General features: G+C 42.0%; 1 protein-coding gene across 2 annotated transcripts in view; it reads right to left on the reverse strand.

The window, feature by feature from the left end:
• The window catches only part of INTS4 (integrator complex subunit 4), a 33,585-nt gene extending 8,368 nt beyond the window's left edge, over positions 1 to 25,217 (reverse strand). Inside the window, exons 1-17 of one of the 2 annotated variants that reach the window (XM_027741087.2) lie at positions 25,143 to 25,217; positions 24,290 to 24,481; positions 21,813 to 21,930; positions 21,015 to 21,121; positions 20,608 to 20,793; positions 18,725 to 18,775; positions 17,981 to 18,069; positions 17,630 to 17,750; positions 17,047 to 17,118; positions 15,850 to 16,024; positions 13,489 to 13,694; positions 10,788 to 10,930; positions 9,893 to 10,008; positions 7,632 to 7,765; positions 6,665 to 6,822; positions 3,147 to 3,240; positions 1,468 to 1,548 (exon numbers count right to left, since the gene is read on the reverse strand). In XM_027741087.2, the coding sequence (XP_027596888.1) occupies positions 1,468 to 1,548; positions 3,147 to 3,240; positions 6,665 to 6,822; positions 7,632 to 7,765; positions 9,893 to 10,008; positions 10,788 to 10,930; positions 13,489 to 13,694; positions 15,850 to 16,024; positions 17,047 to 17,118; positions 17,630 to 17,750; positions 17,981 to 18,069; positions 18,725 to 18,775; positions 20,608 to 20,793; positions 21,015 to 21,121; positions 21,813 to 21,930; positions 24,290 to 24,481; positions 25,143 to 25,196 (2,097 nt within the window). In that variant the 5' untranslated portion in view covers positions 25,197 to 25,217. Of the gene's footprint in view, positions 1 to 1,467; positions 1,549 to 3,146; positions 3,241 to 6,664; positions 6,823 to 7,631; positions 7,766 to 9,892; positions 10,009 to 10,787; positions 10,931 to 13,488; positions 13,695 to 15,849; positions 16,025 to 17,046; positions 17,119 to 17,629; positions 17,751 to 17,980; positions 18,070 to 18,724; positions 18,776 to 20,607; positions 20,794 to 21,014; positions 21,122 to 21,812; positions 21,931 to 24,289; positions 24,485 to 25,142 lie in introns of both variants that reach the window. The other variant, XM_027741086.2, reaches the window with a different exon arrangement.
• Between the last annotated feature and the right edge of the window lie 261 nt (positions 25,218 to 25,478).

A 25,478-nucleotide genomic window follows, 5' to 3' on the forward strand; every position in this document is an offset into this window, starting at 1 on the left:
CATACTAAAAGGTTATCTTGGCTATATTAAAGAAACAATTCATGAAACTTGGCCTGGAATCAAACACTCCCTCCACCAGCAGTCTATCTTTTGATACTGCATTTTAAATTTCTAGGTGTAAAGCACTCAGTGAGTCTCACTGGTTACTCTGGAATGCAAACGTGAGCAGCTCAACAGAGCAACCTCAATGGTCCCGCTCAGGTTTACATTTCTGGAGCCAGATCTGACAAGTTCTCCTGCAAACAACTTTACATTCTACAACACTTCATGTACTGCAGCTGAAGATGGGAACTATCACAAGATAAGTATCACCTTGGGTTACTTTAGATATGTAGTTAGAAGCTTAGACAGGACATTGCACAGTTTTACTCATCATATTTTATCTGTTGAATAGATGGGCTTAAATAGACAAGAGGAAGTGCTCAAATTAATACAGTTGAGTTCAGTATGACTGTACACAAGCCAAGAACTTGCAAGTTATCTAACAGGAAATATTCCCTCACCTTGCATTGATGGGAAGTGATCTACATTTACCATCACAATAGATAAAACTTCCCAGGGGGTTCACATGCAACTGAAAAGGGCACCCAAGACAGACAGTTTAATCAGAAAAGATTTCAAAAGCTGGAAGTCTTTTGTTTCTACTCATCAACAGCAGAGAAGGCTTTGACACACAGTGGTACCTGCCTATTACATCTTAATTACCTGAAGACTCAAAATGTCAGTAGAGTTTCCCAGCAGATCCATGAACTTGCTTTTACCCTAGATTTGTTTCCAGATTATTTAATAGCTTGCTTGCTTCTTTTTCTTAGGGCTTAGCTTCAGTTTTTGCAGGATCAGATCATCTATACATCACAGAATCAGAGTAACTCAGACTGGGTGGGACCTCCAGAGGTCATCTAGGCTGGTCCCCTGCTCAGAGCAGGTCTAATTAAATTCCAATACGCAGAGACACATAAAACTACAAACACTTCCAGGGACAGAGATTCCCCCCATCTCCTTGGGCAACCTATTACACTATTTAACCATCCTTACAGTAAATTTTCCCTTTACATTTAATTGACATTTCTCATCATTTGCCCACTGCCCCTTGTCCAGAGCAGTCTGGCTCTGTCTCATCTGTATCCTACAATGAGACAGGGGTAGACAGTAGTAAACCCACCCTTCTCTAGGCTTGACCTCAGCCTCTCCTTATGAGGTGAGGACAAGCAGCTCACCATTTGCTTGGTCTTTCTTGCTCTTCTGGAAGATGGCTGAAATGCTTGCCTTTTTACAGTTCTCATGAACCTCCCTTCCTCACCATTCATCTTTTGAAGATAAGAGAAATTACTCCAGTTTTGGGGAGCTAAGATTTACTTGGACAGACTATAGCAGTGGAAGGACAGAAGTGTATTACTGTTGCATGGCCAAGGAAGGACTCATACCCAAGGATTTGCCTCCATGCAGACTCTGCTGCTTCCACCTCACCTGTTTTGCTGCAGCAGATGCTAATGCATTCTGTTTCAGGTACAGAGGAGCTGCCACATTCCATAGCTTCTCCTGCAAGGCCTACAAGAAGAAAACCATAAAACGATGACAAGAAGAAAATTGGAGCCAAAGCTCAAGCTTTATATCCTTCACCCAGGCTGGTCCCAGAATCCCAGTTAACTACCCCCAAAATCACAGGGTGTGTAGAGCCTTTAAAGGTCTGGAACCCTTTGAGCCTTGAGAAGCTGGGAAATGAAAATACTTTTTCCCCCCACAGCTTTTTTTCTACCAAGGAAAGAAGCAACGGGAAAGAAATGTAGTGAAAAGGGTTGCTCTGACATTTGGATTCTCTCTGCAGCATCAGAATTTCTAATCATATCATATCAGTGGAAGGTGTCCCTGCCTGTGGCAGAGGGGCTAGAATTAGATGATCCTCAAGGTCCTTTCCAACCCAAACCATTCTGTGATTCCATGGTATTACGAGTTACTTTTCATTCCATGCACATTACTGACTCCTCTGCATCACGGATCTATTGACTGTTCTACAACTCAAGCCAAGATCGGCTGATGCAGCTTTTACCCCCTTCCTCCAAACAGAGCACTCCTCTGCCAGATACAAAAAGCATCTGGTTCAGTCCAGTCAAACCCTGGAGAAGGGAACAAAGCCATCTCCAAATGCTGGTCCTCTGCCTGGACAGCACGTTTCATTTTGGATTCAGCTGGGATTGTACTGAACTGCTCATCTAAAATACCTTCTTTAGGTGATAAACATATTCCAAGGACTTGAGGCCTGCCACCAGACCTCCCAACTGGCAGCTATGCATTTAGCAAAGCAACTAAAACCCCTCCCTCGTTTTACATAACAAAGCTTTTATTGAGTCCCTTCTGGAAACCTGTTTGTTGCTTGCTTTAGTTCTTGCTTTACATATGTATAAGCTACAGTCAAACATTAAAGAATGCCAGGAGACTAACTTAAATACTACTGCCAGCTGATAGCCCTGAGCAACCTGATGATGTGGAATCCCTGACATGGCAGGGGCTTAGAACTAGATGGTCCCTTCCAACCCAAGCTTTTCTATGAATCAAAAAAACTAGTTCCTGTTTACAGCAAGAAGCTGACTTCGAAAAGGGGCTTTTGAAAAGGGCTGCTGCCAGGGTGTTGAAGTAACCACTTCACCTGCTAATACCAGAGAGATAATCATTGCAACATTGTAAAGGAAAGCATGACTGATATTTTGCTCAATCAATTCTTAAGAACTCCTTGGCAGTGGTGTCAAAAAAGCTGTCTGCAAATCATTGTCTAATGAAAACTCCACTCACAGCAGCACTTTAGCAAAAAACATTCCAGTGACCACTAGCAGGGAAAAGTTACTCTCATAACAAAAAGGCTACAGAATAATTGCTCTCATTGTGATTTCTGTCAGATAATAAACTCTGCACAGACAAAATACACATGGACCAACATAACCCTTAGGTACAGCAGCAGAGATCTGCACTGGCATAAGGTACTGCATAAATTATGTGCTACAGGAGGGAAGCAGGATTAGCAGAAATGCACGGAACCTGTGCTTTCATCGTACATCAGTTTTCCGCACGAACGTCAAAACGCAAAAGCGCACCACTGTGATGGACTGGGGGCACTTTTGAGGAACAGCCCGAAAACCCAGATGAAGTCAAACCTTGATGAGGAGCAGCTGACACTGAAGGTAAGTTGCAGTGAAATCTGCCATCCCTGCCAGTTCTGACTGCAGTTCTCCAAGCCTCTGAAGATCACTGAAGCATGTGAAAAAATAAAAAGAAAAAATAACACTGAGAGAGTGAACAGTTTAATCTAAACACACTCAGAACACAGCGACAATGAAACCAGCTATTCTTACCTCCCGCTTTTATTAGAAAGAGCACCAGAAACAGTAGCAAAACACACACTACAAACCAGTTTGCACCTTGGGACTTGGCATGTCCATTCTTCCAGGAGGCTGACACCAACAGAGCAGTGGAAGCACTAAGTCTGTCAGCCACATTACTCTGCAGCCCCGTGGGAACCATAGAGCGTGGCAGTTCCAGATTTCACTTAAAACACTTCAGCCTTCCACAGCAGCTAACGACCGATTTGTGTTACACTGCTGGGAAATCAAACTATTCATGTTGGCTAGGAAAGGTTGTTTGGAATGTGTCAGGCTCACCCAACCAAGGGTATCTGAAATAGGGCTGCCTTTTCAAGCCAAGCTGGAATCTGATGTACCGATATTTGCCCAACTATATGGTGTGTTATGTCTGGTATTTCTTGTAAATCATACAGCAGCTTTTAACTTGATAGAAAAAAAAAAGTGTCAGCTAATGGAACCCAAAAAGGCTTTAGTTCTCTACTGTTAGGCATGGTTTAAAATCAAGAGTGTGCTTTAAGAGAACAAAACTGATTTTTGTTACAGAAATGAAAACAGGCTGGATGATGCGGTTTCACTGTCTCTGTTCTTTGCATTTTGCTTTGCTCCAAAGTCTAAGATTGTCACTTTACTTCCGTGTTTCCTACTGTGTTATTAAAGTATGTTTTTTCAGATGATTGTTTCCTTTTGTTTATCTTAGATTTATCTTTGCATTTAGGATGCAATTCTGAAACTTTGGCTCTGCCAAACCAGAAGGTTGCTGAACCCTGAGACATTCACAAAAGGCATGAGATTATCTGTATAATATGCAGCCAAAGAAAATCTCTCCTAAGCAGAGAACCATAGAATCATTTATGTTGGAAAAGACCTCTAAGATCATCATGTCCAACCATTAACCCAGTACTGCCAAGCCCACCACTAAACCATGCCCCCAAGTGCCACATCTACACATCTTTTAAATCCCTGCTGGCATGGTGACGCCACCACTTCCTCAGGCAGCCTGTTTCAGAGCTTGACAATCCCTTCCATGAAGAAATTTTCCCTAATATCCAATCTAAACCTCCCTGGCACAACTTGAGGCCATTAACTCTTGTCCTCTTGCTTGTTACTCAGAAGAACAGACCAACCCCCACCTGGCTACAACCTCCTTTCAGGGAGTTGTAGCAAGAAGGTCCCCCCGAGCCTCTTTTTCTCCAGGCTAAACAACCTCAGCTCCCTCAGCCGCTCCTCATCAGACTTGTTCTCCACACCCTTCCCAGCTCCATGGCCCTGCTCTGGGCACATTCCAGCACCTCAATGTCTTTCCTGTAGTCAGGGGTTGTGCTCTCCTCCAATGCAACAACAGTCAAGCCAGCCTCAGCCTTACAAAGCAACCCCATTTCATCTTTTTCCAGAGAGCAGAATGAAGAGGAAGCTCCTGGGTGCTTAAGTCCCATGTCATAATCCATCACAACACACGAACGGGGAACAGGATGTCATCTCTCAGCTAACAGCTAGGAAGATATTCCATTTTCCAGTCTTCTACAGTTCCCAATTCCACTAATTCTATTTCCTTACAAATTTTAAACAGATTTCGACATCCCTACAAGACAAAAAAAATTCCTGTTGTATAGATGGAGAAACCAAACCACAAAGACGGATTTGCTGAAAAGCAAATGAAATGTCTTACATTTCTACCCACACTGCAGAACTGGCATTCCCCCTCCAGGCTCTGCAGCTGAAACTGTAAGTCCCAAGTAGACACCAGCTCCACAAGGTCTGTGTTATTTCCTTGGATGACAATAATGATAAAGGAGGAGGGAGTTAAGTCCCATGGCAGAATCCACTGCTGTGAGCTGTTTTTATGTCTCTTCTCTCAGCAACCAAATTGTTGGTGCAGGGAACTCTTGCTCTCTACAGAATAACCATTAACATTTTTATTTTGTTTTTGTCCAAATCCTCCCTTCTCTTAAGGACAGAAAACAGCAGCTGGTTTAGTATGGTTTCATGGGGGGCAATCCCAGCAGGAAAAAAGCCAAGACAATAATTTCCATCAACTCAAAAATCGAAAACAGTCACAGCCTGCAAGGTTCCTAATCCCATGCCTGTAAAACTCTGAATGCTCTGCCAAGAGATCACCTGTTTCAAGTGTTTAGTGCATTAAATGCTCTGAGACCATATTTTAGGTGGTGCACAGTAGCTGCAAAACAGCTGAGGACAAACCATACAGTTTCCATAGCTGGGTTTTCACTGTTTATTCTCTGCTGCAGATGGGTGTGCAAGGGATTCACAGCTACCCACAGAAGAAAAGGCAGCTATTTTGGAGGAAGAAAAAGAATAACATGTTTTTGGAATTCCATATTCCAAACAAAGTATTTTGGATTGTTTTTCTCTCTCTCAAAATAAGGCTCTTTTCCTCTTTTCAAGCAGAGGAATCACACTGAAAGGATCCTTTTCAAGTGTTTTGTTTGTATAAATCAGTCTAGAGATGAAATGCAAGAGGCAATGTAATACACACCAAGAAGCAATACCACACACCCTTATCTATACAGCAGCAGACAGCAGCATGCAGTAACAGTGCTTATTCCAAGAAAAACTCTCTAATTTGCAACTGATGAAGAATGCTGCAGTACTTTGTAAGTGGGACTGGCAATGAGAATCCAACAAAGCACCAGAAGCAGGTTCTCTCCTGCAGAATGAAAGGCCACAGGACCTGGAAAATAGAAGACCAAAGGGGACAAGCTCTCTCCCCTCACAAAAACAAGACAAAAAACCCTCATGCATGTACATTACAAATAATACGATCAAAACGAGGGACTCTTATAGGGACACAAAACTAAGAATGACACACAAGGCTGTCATCCTCTTGGGTACTGCAGACCTTGAAACAGGGAGCCCAGAGAAGGGTGACCCCTGGTAGCCTGGGAGAGACAAAATAGGGAGCACAGAGAAGGGGGACCTCCAGGATCCCAGTACCCCCATCAGCTGATGACCCTATAAAAACTGAGAGTTTATTTTAACCACAAGTGAGTAGTCCAAGAAGAACACCCTTACCTGACTCTTATCTCATGCTCTGAAAAGATGCCACCCCAAAACACACACTGGGGTAGTGCCAGACCTGAGACCATCATTTTAATTTAAATAGGCCACACACAGTCTCTAGAAGGCGGCTCACAACAGTCTCTAGAAGAAGTCTTTAATCACAACACTCTCTAGAAGAAGGCTCAAGTTAAGTGCTTGACATCAAAGTACATATGCAGAAGCAGAGAATCTGTGTCAGAAAAACTGGAAATCCTAAGCCATCCTCTCATAAACAGGTTGGCTTGCAATCTTACCGGATGGTAAATTCCAGCAGCTCCTGTATGCCCTGAGGGTCGAGGTGCTGCAGGTTGTAAACCCTCTCCAGACTCTGATGTAGGAACTGCTGGGAAGGATCCTCATGTGGGGTAATACTGGGAGAGACAGGGGAGGACACCAGCTTTCTACCTGGCAACTACACAAGAAGGAACATACATAAACAAAAAAAGATAAGTCTAACACAAAAAGGTAAAAGTCTAACACAAGTAATAACATAGTAAAACGCTGCCATATTATTTATCAGTGACCAACTGAGAGCTCCAAATAATTTCTCAAACTCGAAATTTGTATCAAGCCTTTCAAGCCTGCATCTTTGTTAGCTAATACAACACATTTTACAATCCACTCGCAGCTAGAGATCCTCAGGTTAAATTTCAACATCTCTTTGAGGGAAATACTTTCCTCATTTATTAACTTTGACACTGTGAAGTCAAAGGAAGTCCACATAAGACCACATAAACCACCATTCACTTTATGAGCTGTGACAAGATTTAGGACCAACTTCCATCCCACCCATAGTACCAGGCAGGAAAACATGTTTCAAAGCATCAGGGAACATATCTCACCCACAGGTAAACCATTTAGGTAGGATACAAGTCAAATGTTGGAAGACCTACAAAGGCTAAGCTCCCCTTTCCCACACACAGAGTCAGAGCTACAGAAAGTTCCCAGGAATACTGTTCTACCAGTATTCTTTCCTAACCAGCAAACAATGTGCTATCCTCATTTGAAAGCAATAATGTTATTATTCTCCCCAAAATATTGCAAAATCCATACTGTAACAATCTAACATTTGTCTGTCCTGCCGTAATGCACATTTCAATATTAATTCCTGCGGTGCCTGAGAGAAAAAACTTTTAGAATGGAAGTGTTACACACAGACACAGAAGAGACCAGCAACATTCATAAGAGTGGCAAAGTGCAAACCAAAGTTGTTCAACTTACTCTTAATGGAGGGACCAAATGAGAGAGACTGTCCCGAAGATACGCGTAATGTCTGAATGTATGATCAGAGAACAGGGCAGGCATTGTTGGGCAACTTTTAGCAGCATTAAAAATCAGAACCAGAACAGCAATATCTATTGAAAATGGATTGTTAAAGAAAAATAAACAATGGCAAGAAGAGCTCCTCGGGGATGCAAAGTTAAAACAACAACAACTCAACAACTCAACAACTCTTTCTTTGCTTAGGATTTGTCTATGAAGTTCTTAATAGTTGGAAAATACCCAGCAAAACCCAAAGAAATGGTTGTCTGAGCAGATGAAAACCAAGTACAAAGAGCAAACAATACAGGATGGGCCATACTGGAGGAAGGATGTTGCCGACAATGTGGAATGGCTCAAAAGCAACACAAGGAAAGGAGCCAGGGATCATAAATGCAGAACATACTCATTAGATGGAGTTCCACTCTTCCTCAGAGCTTACACTGTGCCTACCAGTTTGAATCACAGAATCAGAAAATGGTTTGGGTTGGAAGAGACCTTAAAGACCATCTAATTCCAAACCCCCTGCCACAGGCAGGGACCCTTTCCACTAGAGCAGGTTGCTCAGGTTGTTTGTTACCCAAACAAATCTAAAATTACACATTTACTGCCAAGTCTTTGAAAATTGCTGCATTTCCTAGGATGCCCTGAAAAACATCCCTCTATGCAGACTTTAAGCAACTCAAAAAAAATCAAACATAGAAAAATTTTTCTGGAATAAAACCCACATTTTCACAGTTTGAGAGCCTCAGAAATATAGAGCAGCCAAAGGCTTTCACAGTCCAAAGGCTTTCACAGTCCACAGGCTGACACCTGCAATTGGGCTGATCCCAAGCATAAGCTCCCTGACAGGAGAGCATGAAAGGATCCCAATGCAAAGCTTACAATCATTTGGGCATGCAGGGTACTTCCCTACTGGACACTGAGGGAAGAAGCAGGTTCAGCCACAGAAGGGACTGAACCTACACTTTCACCTTGTGAAAAATCTTCTGCATCCATGGGCTGCCAAGCAAAAAGGTTTTCACTTGACAAACCAATTTCTTCTCTTTACTCAAAACACCTTACAAATTTTCAGCTAAAGCTATTCAGCTAACCTGATTCAAATTTGCTAAGTGCTTTGAATCAAACAAAACCATGGTTTTAATTATCAGTTTGCACTGGAAACACACCATTCAGGTCTACCTTGTAGCCTTCTGGCTTGTAAGCCTGTCTTCACATAATATGTTTCAGTAAAATTTGGTGCTAAGTTACCTCCAAAACATTCTCTAAAATAATATTCTGTGATTCAGGACAGGAAGGTGCATTGAGTTAAACAACGAGCTTTTTTCCCCTGCAATGTTCCTTCAATTCTCAACTCACAGGACAACTTCACTCAAATTATTACTAAACCACCTAATTATGGATTCATCTTTCTCTCCACCTGATTCAAACACTTTTTAATTCTCACAAGGTATTTACTTAATTTGTATAGAATTTCTGGTTGATGGCGGGTGACTGATGAGAAAAATAAGGAGCAGCTTCTAGAGGAAGGTTTCAGTCCAATGTGTCTCAGCATGCATCAAAAATAACGCTACGTTCTGCAATCACAAAGAAGGGAAGCAAGGAGAATAACAATGGAAAAATGCATTTCCAAGGCATCTCCTGTTATTGAGGATACTGGCATAACAATAATAGTTTGTATTCTAAACCACTAGAAGAGATAATATTAATAAAAGGACTTCTGATATTGAACTATTTAAAAAAATTGACACATTCAAAGCATTACAGGGATTCAGGCACTGCTGTACTAAGAGACGGTGCTCTTCTACACACTGCACAACAGTGAGGATAACAGAAGTTTTACCTAGAAAGAAAACAGACATGAAAAACCACTCTTCTTATTTAAAAGCTAAAGCATCTTCAAAATTAGTGCAAACTAGACACATGTTTTCACATCAAAGGACTCATCTGCAAAGCCTAAACCTTGACAAATTGTTTGATTATTCATTACAGCATAAAAAAAGGCCAATTATAGTCCACTGGTATTTATGAAGATGGTTCCAAGAAATAGTTATTCCATTACTTGCTGAGTAAAAAAAAACTAAGTGCAAAGGGATTCAGCAATAGCTAAAGGGTTGTTTGTCTGCTACAGTTTGACATGTTTTAAGAAATGTGAGCATCAGGAAAATATGAATAAAATTTACTACAGTCAAAGTGATCAACAGGCTTCACGAAAAAGATACAGGCTGGGTCATCCATGTCTGGTTCTGGAGTGTCAAAGAATGGATGTGTGCTCAGCAGCTCTGGGACTAATGGAAGCACCAAGGTGGGATGCCTGCTTCCCAAGAACTTCAAGCATCTGAAAATACACAGATTGAAATATTTCTTAGTAAACATATACATTTCAAAACACAGTATTTAAAGCTTTATTACTTTATGTTGCAGCAGCATTTTGAGAAGCTGGTCAGTAAGAAAATCCTGCTGTCCAAGCCTACTGTTTCTTCACAACTGACTATTTGCACTAATATTTGATAGGATCCAAGAAAACTGAAAGGACAAGCAGTAATAAAAATGGTTTATTTAAACTGTCCATGAAACACTTAACACCTGGAGTTATAGAACATAGGAAAAGCTTTTATACTAGATGCTAACAAATGAGTATTTTTTTCTTCAGAAATAAGGGAGTGAGGAGGTAAAACCCCCAAATCCCCAAACTCCACCAAACTCCAAAACAATGTAAAAGTACACTGGAAATCAAAGCAGGTTAAAATAAGTGTTTCCAATAATACCTAGGAATTCCATCTCAAACCATGTGTCCCACACTAATGTTTTCTTTTTGCTTAGACAGAAAAATTCTCTCCGACAGCAGAATGCCATATGGCCAATCCATAATTGGCTTGTAATAGAGGGATATTTCCAGGAGTGGTCAGCAGTTCTGGATTCCCAGTACAAGTATCAACAAACAAAAACAACACACTTTCCACACCCATCATGAATATGTACATATTTATAGAATAACAGGATTCTATACCTGAAATGCCTGTTTTCTCCTTAGCAACCTCAGTATTTCCTAGCACCTCACTTTCTAAAAAGAATAGGAAAAAAAGTAGACACACAAGGACACTGAACACCACTCACTTCCATATGGATTCTCTGTCTGTAGGATACTTGGTCAGGTTTTTCAGCAGCTCCACCAGTGCAAGATGGATGCCTTCTTTAGTTGAAACATTGGTGCAACACAACAGTTCGTGAAGTGCTTCCCGAATGTCCCTTGAAGAATCCTAAAATAAAAACCCAACCCAGACACTATTGAGTGCTGAGAGAGATATGCCTGCATAGCAAATGCTGCAGGGTCTCCTGGTCTCATCCCCCCACATTCTTCAATTACTGCAATGAATGGGAATGCTCCACTGCTGACTTTCTCAAGCAGAGCAAAAATCACTATTCAGTTTGGGTGACGTCGTACCCTTAGGAATAGACAGTAACAGAAAAGGAAGCTGCAAAGGTAAGGTAACGCAGCAAAACAATCACCAAAGATTGTTTTATCGTCTTCAGAGAAGCCTTTAACTGTTCAACACAGGGAGCTCAATTCCACAAGCCTTTAAGCCAGTCACCAGCCTCCAGGGGCTGTGAGTAAGTGTTGAGGATATGTCAATGGCTGGACAGACTAGAATATTTTTAGGATTGCTGTGGCTGAACTCCACCTTAATTAATTACATTCCTTCAACCAAAAACCATATTGACATTGCATATCCACACATTGTACTTCCTTGCTATCAACATTTGCATGGTACTGCTGGACACAATGTGAAAATTTAATAGGATACAAGAACTGGATGCTTTTCAATGGTGGATTTTATTTTTTTTACATTATAATTTGCTAAGTATCAACAGCTCATTCATCACTGTCTTACACAAAAGAAGAAAGAGCAATCCTCTTGCAAAGGCTCTTAAATGATGGCCAACACACACAAATGATCAAAGGGGGAAAACCCAGAAGGGTTGCTCAGCCTCTCCTAAGTTGAAGACAGACTATGATCAAAGAGAAGACAATTTCTAGGGACTGGAATGAAATGACCATGGACATAAAATACTCCAGACCACTAATACAGCCCATTGGAAGGGAATTACAGAGACAAACGAAGCAGAAGACCACGAAGGGACAGAGATGAGCACAGCTCAAGAAACTGAGATCAAGGACAACAGGGAAAGCAAAATCCAAAGTCTGGTCAGAAAGACAAGGAGTAGCTGGCAGAGTTATTCAGACAAAGTCAAAGCAGTGGGGTGAAAACAGAAGTTACCCCTGTACCGAACTATTCCATATTTACACTATTTGAACAACTTTAGGCACCAAAGTCAATACCATTTTCCACATCCTTTATTTTGGTACTGGGGCCTCTGGTGGTCTAGTGGTTAGAGTGTCTGACTCTCACCGCTGCGACCCGGGTTCGATTCCCGGCCCCCTGGGCAGGTGGAGCTCGTCAGCCGTGGAAGGCAATCCACCTAAGAGAAGGTCACTCTAAACAAACCTACATCCTGGGGACCTCACTGCCACTGTCCAAGCTTTGCTCGGCCCCGGCAGATGAACCTCAGGACTAAAGGGTGGGCTCAGTTCAGCGCACGCTGTGTCTCACCTAAAAATCCACTGCGCAGGCTGGAAGGGTTAATGACCTTTCCCAAATCTTCGCTCGCGAAGACTGGCCATTATAATATTTTGGTACTAGAAGATGGATTTTACAGAAAGTGAGCAAGCATCTTTCAGAATCAGACAAATCCATTAAAATGTTAATAATTCCCTTGACTTGATCTATCCTAATACCTGATAATAATTATGACAATATAAACCATAATACATGTAGGATTTATCATACATAATAAGTCAGCACAGAAGAACCCAGTCTAATCAGCACATTTTTATACCTTGATGCACATGTCCCCAGCTTAAACAAATGTAAATAACAACATAAAAATGTGAAGCACCTAAAGCTCATTGCTGTGTTTGCAAAATCAGATCATGTTCCACAGCATTTGTTACAGAATGATAAAATATGTTTAGTTAGTTTACTTCTTCCTGGGGCATAACTGAAAGAAGCCACTACTGCCCTGGACCAAGCAAACAGCATCTGAAGAGACAAACAGTGGATTTGCAGCACTGCCCAAACCTAGGACACTTCCCAAAAGAAGGAGAAACTTGCCTACCACATGCAGCAGATTCAAGAAAACATGCCTCAGAGGCTAGAGCTCAGCAAATAAATCAGGTCTGAGGGGAAGCAGTGTAACACACCACCATTTATACAGCCAAAATCTCTCTTTCTGGATCAACCTCATCAACCAGGAACAGCAGATGACTCATGCAGTTCCCTGAATCCTGGCTGAGCACAAACTAGGAGGATGTTGGTTGGGAAAACCCAAAATTACACTGGAGAGCACGCTAGCAAACTCTCTGAAACAGCCAGAAGAGAGATCTCTTGGTAAACAAAGGTGCAGCCAAAACAGCTGAGCAAAGGAAACAGAAAGAAAATGAAGTTGCACTCAACATGAAGTGGTGCAGAGTGTTGAACTACAACACAAGACTGAAGGAACCACATGTGAGGCAACAGCACAGTAATCAAGGGAAGAGTTTTTATCTAAAATTCATCTAATTCACAAGTATTCTGTTGTCCTGGGGATTACAAGCTACTAGAGTTTAGGAGCTGTTGGGATTGTTCAAAGAAGAGCAAAAAAAACCCCCCAAAAAAGGTGGGTTTGCTCTCAGAGGAAGGGACTGATTAGCAGTACATATTTAAGCACCTCAGAGCAAGCAGGAATGCAACGTTTTCACTCCTCTAGAACTTCTTACCTCCAAGACAGCTAACACAGTATCCAGCTGGTCTTCCCGCAGCGTGATATTGTGGGAAATTTTTCTCATTGTGTGTATTGACTGCAATCTCACCTCCTCGATTTCATCGTTAAACATGTCAACCAGAAAATCCAGGCACTTCTCCGCAAAAGAAGGTGAGGACTGAGCCAACATACAGAGGGCTTCCACCGCAGCAATTCGAACCTCTATTAAATGAGAAGGGGGGAATTAATTGTAAATTAATTAAAACTGTCCTGTTTAAAAGGCCATACACCCAACGTCCAGGTCTTCTATTATTCAAGGATTAGGCTAAGGACAAGAGATGCTAAAGAAAAGCTGAGGACAATGGAGCCTAAGCAGGGACCCATGATATTGGGGACCTTTTCACAGGCAAGTCTTCAAATCGAAAGTCTCAGCTCTAATACAGCCTGTGCTGCTGTTGTAAGCATCTGCAACAGGGACCTGCAGGTGAAAAATAGGTCTCCGACCCAGCAATAAATATTACATATCTCACAGTGTGTTTTGCAAGTGTAGCGTTAACCCTGGTATCTTAAGCAAACTCATTTAGTTAATTAAACTCTGGTTGGTTTATTCTTCCTGACATTTTAATTGCTTGGAGCTTTCACTGCACTTTTAACTTGCTATATAGCACTTTATGAATTGCTGAAAAGCCCCAGAGAATCAACATTTTGGCAGTGAACAGAATGAAATTCCTCTGCTTCGCGACTTCAGATTCCTCAAAAGAAAGGAAAAAGGTGCCACCTAATAAAATTACTCAAATTTAAGTAAAAAAAGCATCAGAAAGCATCCAGAGTATATTTATGCTGTAAAACATTGAAGGAATTTGAAGAATACCCAAATATAACAAGCTTAAGCAGATATGAGATTCTCTTTCCTACAGCCATCCTCCTTAGCTTCCATAACATTTACGTGTGGGACCATAAAAATTATAATTAATCTGATGTCTTAAAACGTTGTTTTAAAAATAATTCTATTTTTAATTCAAATCAGCTCATCTTGACAACATTTAGTTAAAACTCTTAGGCCTATTGTTCTTAAAGAACATGTTTGACTCCTCAAGATTCTGATTAAGGAAAAAAATGCACATGCAGCAAGACCCCTGCTTACTCAGGAACAAAGCTTTTGTCACAACTACGAGTCTCCATGGGCATTAAGACCAAGGTATTAAGAGAAGAGAAACATTTTGCCAATATTGCTCTCATAAGCTGACATACTAATTCAGATTTAAGTTACAACATGGAATTCAAGAAATGAAGTAGCATTGCAAGTCAAGGAGAGCTCAGCAGTATTTAAAAATGCTGCAGTGGAGGGAGATATCTACATTATTCAAAGATCTGTGTATAGTCCACATCTGTCCATTTTTATCCATGTCCCTCAACAGCACCATACTGCCACAAGACCTATGGCATAAGAAACTGGAGAATGTTTCAAAGGTCAGTGGACTGAACTGGTGAAAGTTTTTTTACTGTTTGTCAGGAAAAAAACAAAGCTGCACTTTCAAGCTTTACTTCAGCAATTAAGAAAACATGCTTTTATTTGCAGGAGTCATGGAACAATAAACCAACTTTTACAACACAATATACAGCAATATTTTTGTTATGGTGGTTTTGTACTTTCTAATTTAACCTCATCCTTCCAGTAACATTAAAGGCAAATTCAGGAATAACAATCAGAGCTTCAAGTTCTCATGGTTCTATGCAAATACCAGTCACAGTCAATAGCCTTAAGAAATATAAAACTTCATCTATGGGAAATTTGAGCTGGGAGACTCAGACTTTCCTGAGGCCATCAGCCACAGCCAAATCTAGAAGCTCAAGAACGACTGTGTTCCAGTTTGACACTCACAATTCATTCTCTTTAAAATAACAGATATAACCTACTGGAAAGAGACTATGGCCTTCAAGTCCATCATAGGAAGACAACAGGAGACCAGTACAACAGCCCTATGGAACAGGTAAATGTGACCTCAAGACATAGGTATTTCTATTACAAAAAACCCTACCAATAACATGGTAGGGTTTGAAATGTAAGCAAGATCTCACCTGAAATTTAAGTACCTGAAAACATACAGATCCAGCCCCTGATTTTTAATAATGCCTTCTAGTGAGCCAAGAGAAAACCTTTTATAGCAACAGAGACTAAAAGAAGCCTAGCCTGTTAAACCTCTGACAAAATGAAACCTGTCTATTAGTTCATTATCCCGAAGTCCACAATTTGCTAAAAAACCTGGACACGATGGTCAAGTGATCTATTTTGACCAAAAAAAACCCCAACTAAAACCTAAAGCTTATTAACCAGCACACATCTCCTTTAGCTATTCCATAGTAAGTTAACACATACCGTACATCTCATCCTCCAGGCCATGAACAAAAGCCCCACAAGCTCCTGACTCAATCAAGTTCACAGCGCCAGTATCGATTTCTTCTTTGGGAGCATCATCTCCCCACTTTCTGCCACTTGAAAACTCGCCAGAGCTGTAGAGTTCCTTGGCTCGTTCATGCGCAGTGCGCTTCCTCTGTCCAAACAAGTTTTTCAGTTACAACCATGTAAACTTTAAAAGATGACCAAACAAAATATTAAATGGCTTTACTGGATCTGAAAAATCGAGGTAGCTGGATAGATGCAGACATAGAAAGACATGCAAATGCTAAGGTAAGCAAGCAGTACTTTCTCTTCTATGACTATTTCTAATTGCCAGTAACTCTTTGTACTTTTGATGTTGGAAAAGGATAATAATGAATATATTTTAATCAACATATTCTTAGACATCCATTGTAAAAACAGCCAAATTGGGTCAGAACAAATGTTCACCTAGTTAAGAAGCCAATAACTGATCTGCAAAAATGCTATCACTTTGCAGTTCAACTTGTTAAACTGCAATTAAATACTTTAATGACTATCAATGCTATCCAGAGTTCAGCAATGTGTAAAATGGGATATTCATTCAGCATGCTTGCTAGTTCATCTCCTTCCCCCAACACTGTAAATAAAGCTGTGCAGCACTTTTTTTAACAGCCTTTAAAAAGCAGCCCACCAAAACTAGCAACTCTAGCTTCACCATACTTTAGCAGACAGAAAAAAACTGAGCATAATAATCTCAAGCATGTTGCTTAAGGAAGGAGCTTTACTAAAAAATTTGCTCATAGGGCTCAGTAGCCTTTAGCTACTCATGTCTCTTGAAATGTCCAGGTCTAGTGGTCGATCTTGCAGGAGGTTTCCTCAGCTTGCTCCTAAAACTAGGATACGGTCTTTCCATACGCAACAAATAAAGCTTTTAGCCCAAAGACTATCACAAATCCACAAACGTTTCCCTTTCAGCTGTTGCAAAACCTGGATAGCCTAGAGCTGTTTATTACATGCTATACTAATGAAATCTAAAACTAGCAATTGCTTCATTGACTTTAAAAGAAAACCTGTCATCATCAATTAACTCTCAGCAGCCCTGAGGCAAGGACAAGGTAAACAAATACACTCAACATTAACATTCCTCTTGTGCAATTTTAGTACCTACAGACAGAAAAACAAACATTTACCTACCCTCAGATCTGACATGAGCTTCTTGTCAAGGGTCTGCTCTAAGAAATGGGAGCTAACTTGTTGCATAGAACCCTTCAGGAAAAAAAAAAAAAAACAACAAAAATCAAAAGAACAGGATCATTCTAAATTGCACCATTTAATTTCCTGACTTATCCCAACACAGCATCCAATCTTACCCATTCATTCCAACAGTTTTCTGCAACGCCTGACACTACCATACATCAGAGTCTAAAGAACTGTACTTAAAACAATCAGAACATCACCTGTGCCTACTGAGGTTAATATGGTTTTTCTTGAGTTCAGTTGGTTTACATGTCCTGTGGTGGAGAAGTAGGGGCAGGGAATTATGACAAGTGCTTGTTTTTTTCTTTGATACTCAACCATCTACCCTCAAGGAAAGAATCACTGTCTAGTTCAGCTGAGAAACTTTTGGGTTTCCTCAACCTCTCTCATTTCTTTCATCTCCAGAAATTTACCTATACAGTTTTTAAACATCCTCCCATTTCTTTTCAAATATATACGAAAAGTAAAGCAAGTTAAAGAGGAACTACTCTCAGCTAGAGAGGAAAAGAATGCAACTTACCAATAACTTAGCAGCTTGTACTCTAACAACCCAGGAACCATCACTAACCATGTGACAAATTTTTCCAAAGGCATCATCAACCAAGCGAATTTCTTCATTAGAAGAAGGAATTGGGACAATGCTAACAGAGAGAAACACAAATCAGTTTGTTCATTCTATTCCATACCAGATGGCCTAATTCTTATGGATATACAACAAATACCAGGAAGCAAAATTTCACTCTTATCGGGCATCAGCAATTTGTTCAAATCAGCTTCCTAACAGCTACTCCTCAGACTAACTAGCACAAAACTCTCAGGATTAGGGTGATTACTTTGCCAATACTTTGAGTACTTTGCATGCAGTACATACCTTTCAGGGTAAAGTTGACTGAGGACCCAAATTAGCTGAACTGCTGCACTACGCACTTGCTCATAATCATCTGCCAACAGCTTGCAGGCCTGAAAGAAGAGTCACAGTCCAGTACACCTGAAACGTCTCCACCTGAGCTTTCATTCACTTCCCACAGTCCAGTCAGCACCCTTACCATGAACCGCTAAAGACAGATTAAAAATCAGGATGAATTCAATCTTCCCTTCTACTCCCTAGTATTTCTAAGTTCGATCAGGCAGATTAGTACTAATAAAGTCAATCAGGCACATGCTGGAGAACTCCAGAATTGCCTGTACTGTGCAGGGAGGATTAAATGTCAGTCTGTAACAGAACTAATTCGATACAGGCTGCAGCTGCACAGCCTTACTGACATAACAAATACGGGCTTCATGGGTACTCTCCAACAAAGAAGGGTTTAAGACTTCAAGACTATTTAAGACTTCAAGACTATTACTGTCAAATGACAGTAATGATTACATCATGCCTTGCCCTTCCCATGATTATCTCCCCAAAGTATATAGTGCTTTAGTGCATTTAAGCGCAATGGATGCAAAACAGACTTTTATTTTCACTGTCATGGGAAAAGGAGTATCAGCAACCTAAGTGCAAAATAATCCTCCTCTGCTCAGTGCCCTCCTCCTCTCAAAGCACACTGTCACAGAACTTAAAAACAAAGATATGCAAACAAGCACAAAACAAGTACAAAGTAATACAAGGTTTTACCTGACTGTAAATAGCCTGCTGTAGTTTTAATCCCCTTTCATGAAGCTGCAGCTATGGGGGAAAAAAAGCCATAAGAAAGTGTAACATAAGTTTAAGTGACAAAGACCAAATTTCCGCCACTGTTTTTTCTGCTTTGAGTAAACTTAGCTGCTTGCATTTCTTGATTGCTGCTATAATTAAAATATGGCATTATCAAGAGTACTATTTTAAATAATATCCTTGACTTCAGTATAATTTTTTCAACTTCAGAGCCATTCATACTTTGATTAGGAAAATACAATTTATCTAAACACACTGTCTGTCCATTCTCTCAACCGTCAAAAAATTGTTTAGTGTTAGCCATATTCAACAATTAAAACAGATGTAGGAATCCTCAAAATAATTAGTTTATTCCCATTCCTGAAACATGGATCCAATAGCAGCATTGTCAAAGGTTTTCATGCCTTGTAAATCATTCAATTACCAAACCAGAGGAACAGCAAAAAACGTCCTACTAAACATTGCTTCTCTCTGGAATAAGGCAGTATCATGAATCTGACTTATAAACAAAGGGATAATATTTGGTTGAACACAGTCAATAAGAAACATTTTCATCTCTATATCCACTTCTTCAAAGTATAACACAAAATTAAAAAAAAACCCCACACATAGTAGCAAGGGAAACTATGATCAAGAATCCTAGAAGTAGTTAGTGACCCTGCATTCACTCAGGATGTTCCATGCTTCAGACAACAGAAAGTCAGTTTTCTCTGTGCTATGATTATAAATTCAAGGTCATAAATCTTGCTATGGATCTGGTTGGACACCATCATAAAAGTCATGCAAATTACTTTAAAAAAATTGTACTGACAAAAACTGGAGGTTTATATTGGGTATTAGGAAAAATTTCTTCACAGAAAGGGTTGACAACCACTGGAAGAGGCTGCCCCGGCCAGTGGCGGAGTCACCAACCCCGAAGGGATTTCAAAGACATGCAGATGTGGCTTTTAGGGACGTGGTTTAGTGGTGGACTTTGCAGTGCTGCATTAAGGGTTGCACTCAATGATCTCAGAGGTCTTTCCTAATCTAAAAGATTCTATGATTCTGTGAAGAGTAAGTGTAACCTCCAGCAGAGGGAGATCCCACACAGGTTAAAGTGCAATTTGATCTCTTCAAATACATCCTTCTTCCTTCTTTGGAGTTTAATATCATTAATTCAAATACCCTTGTTGACCATCACTTTAGGTGGGATATTGTTATAAGCTTTAAGGAAGTTGCTTTATAGAGCAACTTCTGTATGCCCACACACTCACAGGCAACTCGCATTAAGCAACATTTTCAAATGGGTGGTCTTAGCTTGCATTTCTGCAAAGTTAAAAACTTCTGAAGGGTCCCCACACAAAACAACAGTAAACCTCACGAACAGTTAGAGAACACTAATGAATGTGACCACAGGGCAAAATGCAAATGTTGTTTTAAAACAACAAACTGAAATTCTTTCTGGACTTATCACACAGGTTTCCTGTCATAACCAGCCACCTACTGCATGTTGGAGCACTAGTGGCTTATCGTAGTTCTGGAAATCAATGCTAAATCAAGAAATACAGATTTATCACTAAAAGAAAGAGCCTACATACACTCAAAGAGTCAACAAATAGAAAAGCTCCTTCAGCTATAGCTGAAACAGAAGTTATTATGAATCACTCAAATGCCCTTTGAGATCTTGTTTCACTCTCACATTTTGAGATCTAGTTTATTTTTCCAGGTAATTTTGATACACTCAATGGACTTTTACTAAATTAATTAAATAATCTCTAACCCAGACCTCTGGATTAGCTTGCATCCCCCACCAGCTTCCTTATACAACTCCAAACTGTTTCTTCCACTGTACCAGCAACACTTACCATGGCTTTTATAGCTGCAGTCCTAACACGAGGATCCTGGTCATTAAAATGATCTCCTATTATCTTCTGGACATCTTTGGCAGCCTGGCTTTCAGCTTCTTTTGCAACGCCTTTTTCCACTGGTCCAAGACAGCCAATTAACTGAAGACACTTATTTCTTACACCATGAGAAGAATCTGTCAGATGCTGTGGAAAAAAAGCAAAGAGCAGATGTAACTGGATTCTTATTGTTCTCTCACCCCTCTGAAACAATTTATCACATTAAGTTCCCCAGCAGTCAAAAAATGTAAAAAAAAGCAGTTACTGTAACAGTTGGTTGAGAAAAATGAGAACAATTTAAATACTGACTACCTTTCTTTTTTTCTTGTGGCAGTTTTTCTTGGAGGCCACAAGAAAAGCCTGCTTACCTTGCAGGCTACCTCTACCAGCCTCATCCTGATAGATGGATTCTCAGGGAGTTTTGTGCCGATCACTAACAGGGTGTCCAGCAGCTGAGCGAGGACTTGGTGAGACTCTGCAAAACAAAACAGTGAAATGCTAAATACCACTTTACTGAGCTCCTACTAGCTACAGGATCACAGACTGATCCAGGTTGGAAGCTCATCCTGAAACGTTCTCCTTTCAAGGCCTGGACAAGCCCAGCTCTCTCAGCTCTTCTTGCACATCACATACTCCAGTCTTCAACCACCGCGGTGGTTCTGCTGAACTCGCTCAACTTTACCAACGCTAATCTGGCACCGAGGAGCCCAAAAGTGGACACAATATTGCAGATGTGGCCTAACCAGTGCTGAGCTAAAGGGAATAATCCTCTCCCTTGACCTGCTGGCTACACTCATGTTGATACAATCTGATCAGCTGGCCTGCACCATGGTACCAAAAAAACTCCTCTTCAAACAGGATTCCTCTTCAAACAAGACAGTCCCGTAGAAAGGAGAACTTCAGAAGCAACAGCTCTCACATAAAGATGCAAAAGCAAACTTTGCATTCCCTTAGAACAAAGATATATAGCAGGTAGTTCTAAGGAACATTTTTCTTCTCCTCAGAACATGTACTTGTCTGTCATCATTCACAAAAGCAGAAAATAAATACCCTGAGCAGCAATTTCATATCATACACCTCAGATGTAAGGCCTTGCCACTGTCCCAAATGCTTTGACAGCACGATTCTGCCTTGACCTCAAGCACCACCTGAAAAGGGAGACTTACTCTCATTTTGAAGTGTGTTGATGGCATCATCCATAATGCAGTCTGGGGAAAATCCTGCAGTTTTAGACAACAAGCCCAGCAAGGATGCGATCTTCAATCTTACTGAGGCATCATTCTCCTGGAAGGAAACAACACACACCCTTATTCATTTTACATGTTTGAAGAACACACAACGCTACACAAGGGCAGAACCAACACATAATTCAGCACGAAGGTCTCAATCTTACTGTCAGACTACTTTTCTCCTCCCTATGTCCACAGCACACCTCACAGAAAATTAATTATGCCAGAATGTTTGCATGGCAGCTTTCAGTACATTTCAAAATTATTCTTTTACTCATAATTCCTCAAAATTACCTTCATACTGTTTGAAAACTTAAAGTTTTCTTAAATTAAAGGGTTGTCAAACATAACACCCATGGGAGTAGCTCCTTTCTCAACTGACCTGAGAAGCATTTTCTCTTTTCAGGGTCAAAGTTATGTGCTTGAACAAAAAGTACTGCCATCAGACTGCTCACATCAGTGGTAGGATTCGTGGATTTCCACAGTATGGGGCTATTTACACATCTGGTGTTTGTTCTCCATTATGTTCTTTTCATTAAAGGACAAGCCCCTTCATGAGTACAAATGAAATCAGTGATTTAGGAAAGGCATTTATAAAGACACTTTTAATAGCCTCATGAATAATGTCTGCAGTGTTATAATCGAGTGAGGTGGTTTGAATCTGGCTCCCTGCCAAGTCTCCAAACCTCACCACAAGAGCTCCCCCCGCCAAAAACCAAGGGAGAAGAGAAAAAAACAAGAGAACCCAAACAAGAGAGAGACAGCTAAAACAATATATATAAATATATTTACACTTATATTACATTTATATACAATTGAAATATATGTACAATATCAAAAGGGAAAGGGAAGGGGGAAGGAAAAAAAAGAACAAAACCAAAATAAAATAAACACGATCAATAGCCCGAGATCTAGCAACTAAAAGAATTAGCAAAAGAATATCTTACTACTCTCCTTGGGACAACAGAAAGTCACACTGGAATGACCACCGGCAACCTCCGCCTCCCAAGGTAGGCCAGGCCTTACCAGGCCTCGCTCCCCAACCCGATAGACTCAACAGCAGGGAAACCCACACCTCCAAAGCTGACGGAGGGAAAGAGGGGGGAAGGCCTCTCCTCCTTTCTTCTTATAGCCTGGCTTATGTAAAAACTGTAGGGAATACTGGGTAAATCTGGGCACTTCCTTGGTTACAAACTGGTCACCAAGGAAGACCTAGACCAAACTACCACATCGAGTTATAAGCAGCCCTCCACTCCAGTGGACAATTTTTCCTCCTACTGGCTCATGGGCAGGAAATCAGTGAAAGCTCTCCTTTTACTTTGCAGGTTTGATCGCTGTCTCCACAACCAAAACACCGGTAAGTGAAGGTACCTCGAACCCTTCATCGCAATCACCCTCAGAAATCAGGAAAGGACTTTCAGGATCACCTCAGGCCACTGTTTGAAGACACACCATCACTTACAGCAACACCAGCTCACAATATACTATCCCCCACCTTTCCCCCACACACCACTTGAAAAGTTTTTCAGAAGCATCATTTTATCATCTATTACCCATGGACTGGAGCACCTCTCCTACAAGGAAAGACTGAGAGAATTGGGATTGTTCAGCCTGGAAGAGACAATTTAGGGGTGACCTAATCATGGCCTTGCAGTACCTGAAGGGAGCCTAAAGGAAAGATGGAGAAAGACTTTTCACAAGGGCATGGAGTGACAGGACAAGGGGGAATGGATTTAAACGTAAAGAGGGTAGGTTTAGACCAGATATCAGGAGGAGGTTCTTTGCTGTGAGGTTGGTGAGACACTGGCACAGGTTGCCAGGAGAAGCTGTGAATGCCCCATCCCTGGAAGTGTTCAAGGCCAGGTTGGATGAGGCTCTGAGCAACCTGGTCTAGTGGAAGGTGTCCCTGCCCATGGCAGGGGATTGGAACTGGATGATCTTTAAGGCCCTTTTAACCCAAGCCATTCCATGATTCTATGATTCTAAAAGTGCCCCTTTTCACAGCAGAAGCAATAACTAAAATGTTTTTAGCTAGAGGGAATTAGGAGCATGGGAAAGAAACATCAGTCAGGAAGGATTCAGATAAAGCTGAAACAGCTCTGGACAGCCAGGCTCCCTGGAAAACTTGACATGTCTTCTGTCCTTTGTCAAGTTACAACTAACCACACAGGCCATGGTCAGGGATAACATTGCCACATCCTTGTCACAGGCTCCTGAAACCATCAGAAAAGCAACTAAGTGATCAGAAATCACTTGGATAAGGGGCTGCAGTTGCTCAGTCTCCTCACACAGAGCACCCAACAGCCCAGCTGGTAACTCAGTCAGCAATAGGGGAGCCTGAGACTCCGTGTTCCACATCCCACACCAAGACAAGACCAGAAGAAGCAAGCATGCTTGGCTCCCAGTTTCACCACCTTGTAATAATGTTCCAGCAGGATCCTGACAACCCCTTCCACGCTCTCCACTTCCACGGGCTTCCTGGCAAACTGGAGCAGGTACTGCAGGGCATCTGCAGGCGAGGTGGCTTTGCACAGGTCAACATGGAGAGCTGCCGATTTGCTGGGCTTGGTCAGACGCAGCTTCTTGGTGGATAGGTCCTCGTGCTGCTGCTGTGCACACAGGGACATGGCTCAGAAACAGCAAATCCTGACCCACTCCTGCCCAGACTGAACACGGGGAAGCCTGAGGAAGCTCCTATGTCCCATGGCAGTCACTGGTCTCTCCCTCATCTGTCTCAGGAAGGAACCTCAGACCTCTGCTCAGACCCCTGCGGCTGCTCCTGTCCTGTCCGGGTACCCCCATCCCCTGGACACATGGCCTCTCCCCACCCCAGCCTGGGACAAACCCTTCTGCTTCCAACACCAGACAACCAACCCAAGGCAAACACAATTTATCCTCTGCCCACCGGCCTGGAGCAGCCCAGGAACTCGCTGTAGTTCCTTCCTTCCCCAGGCCCAGGCTGGGGGGAGCCGCGTCTCTCCCGCAGCAGTCGCGCCCCTCCCCAGTTCGCTTCTAAAGGGAGCACCGTCCCCCTCCCGCAGCCCCCTCCCCTCCAGGCAGCTCTAGCCTCCCTAAACTCGGAGCCGCCTCGCCCCGCTCCTCCCCAGCCCCACTCGGGACACCCCCCTACGAGGCACAGCGGGCGGGCGGCGCTCCCAGGCCTGGTCCCGGGCTGAGCCGGAGGGTTCCCCCGCAGCTCCGCATCACCCGCCGGCACCTCCCGCCGCACGGCAGAGCTCGGGGCCGGCCCGGCCCGTCCAGACCCACCTGGACCACCTTGGTGAACTCCTCGTACACCCGCTTCTTCAGGTGCGCCGCCATGGCGCCGGACAGCGACCCGGAAGAGGAACCACAGAGCGGGCCGCGAGGTGCGCCCTCTCTTTCCGGCCGGAGGCCGCGCTCTATGGTCAAGCAGCCTCCTGTTGCCTTGGGAACGCGGGGCGGACATGGCGCCCGCGGTCCGGCCAGCGCAGTCAGCGCCGCTGCCCGGGGCGTCGGCCCCGCGCAGCTTTCCTCCAGAATACCCACTGTTTTCGCTAGTACTGGATTTTAGACCATATAAGGACCATATAACAATATAAATAAAAGTATAAAATATATATA

This window comes from Pipra filicauda, unplaced genomic scaffold (assembly GCF_003945595.2).
Source record: "Pipra filicauda isolate LSUMZ 115617 unplaced genomic scaffold, ASM394559v2 scaffold183_size1465899_pilon, whole genome shotgun sequence".
Lineage (NCBI taxonomy): Eukaryota > Metazoa > Chordata > Aves > Passeriformes > Pipridae > Pipra > Pipra filicauda.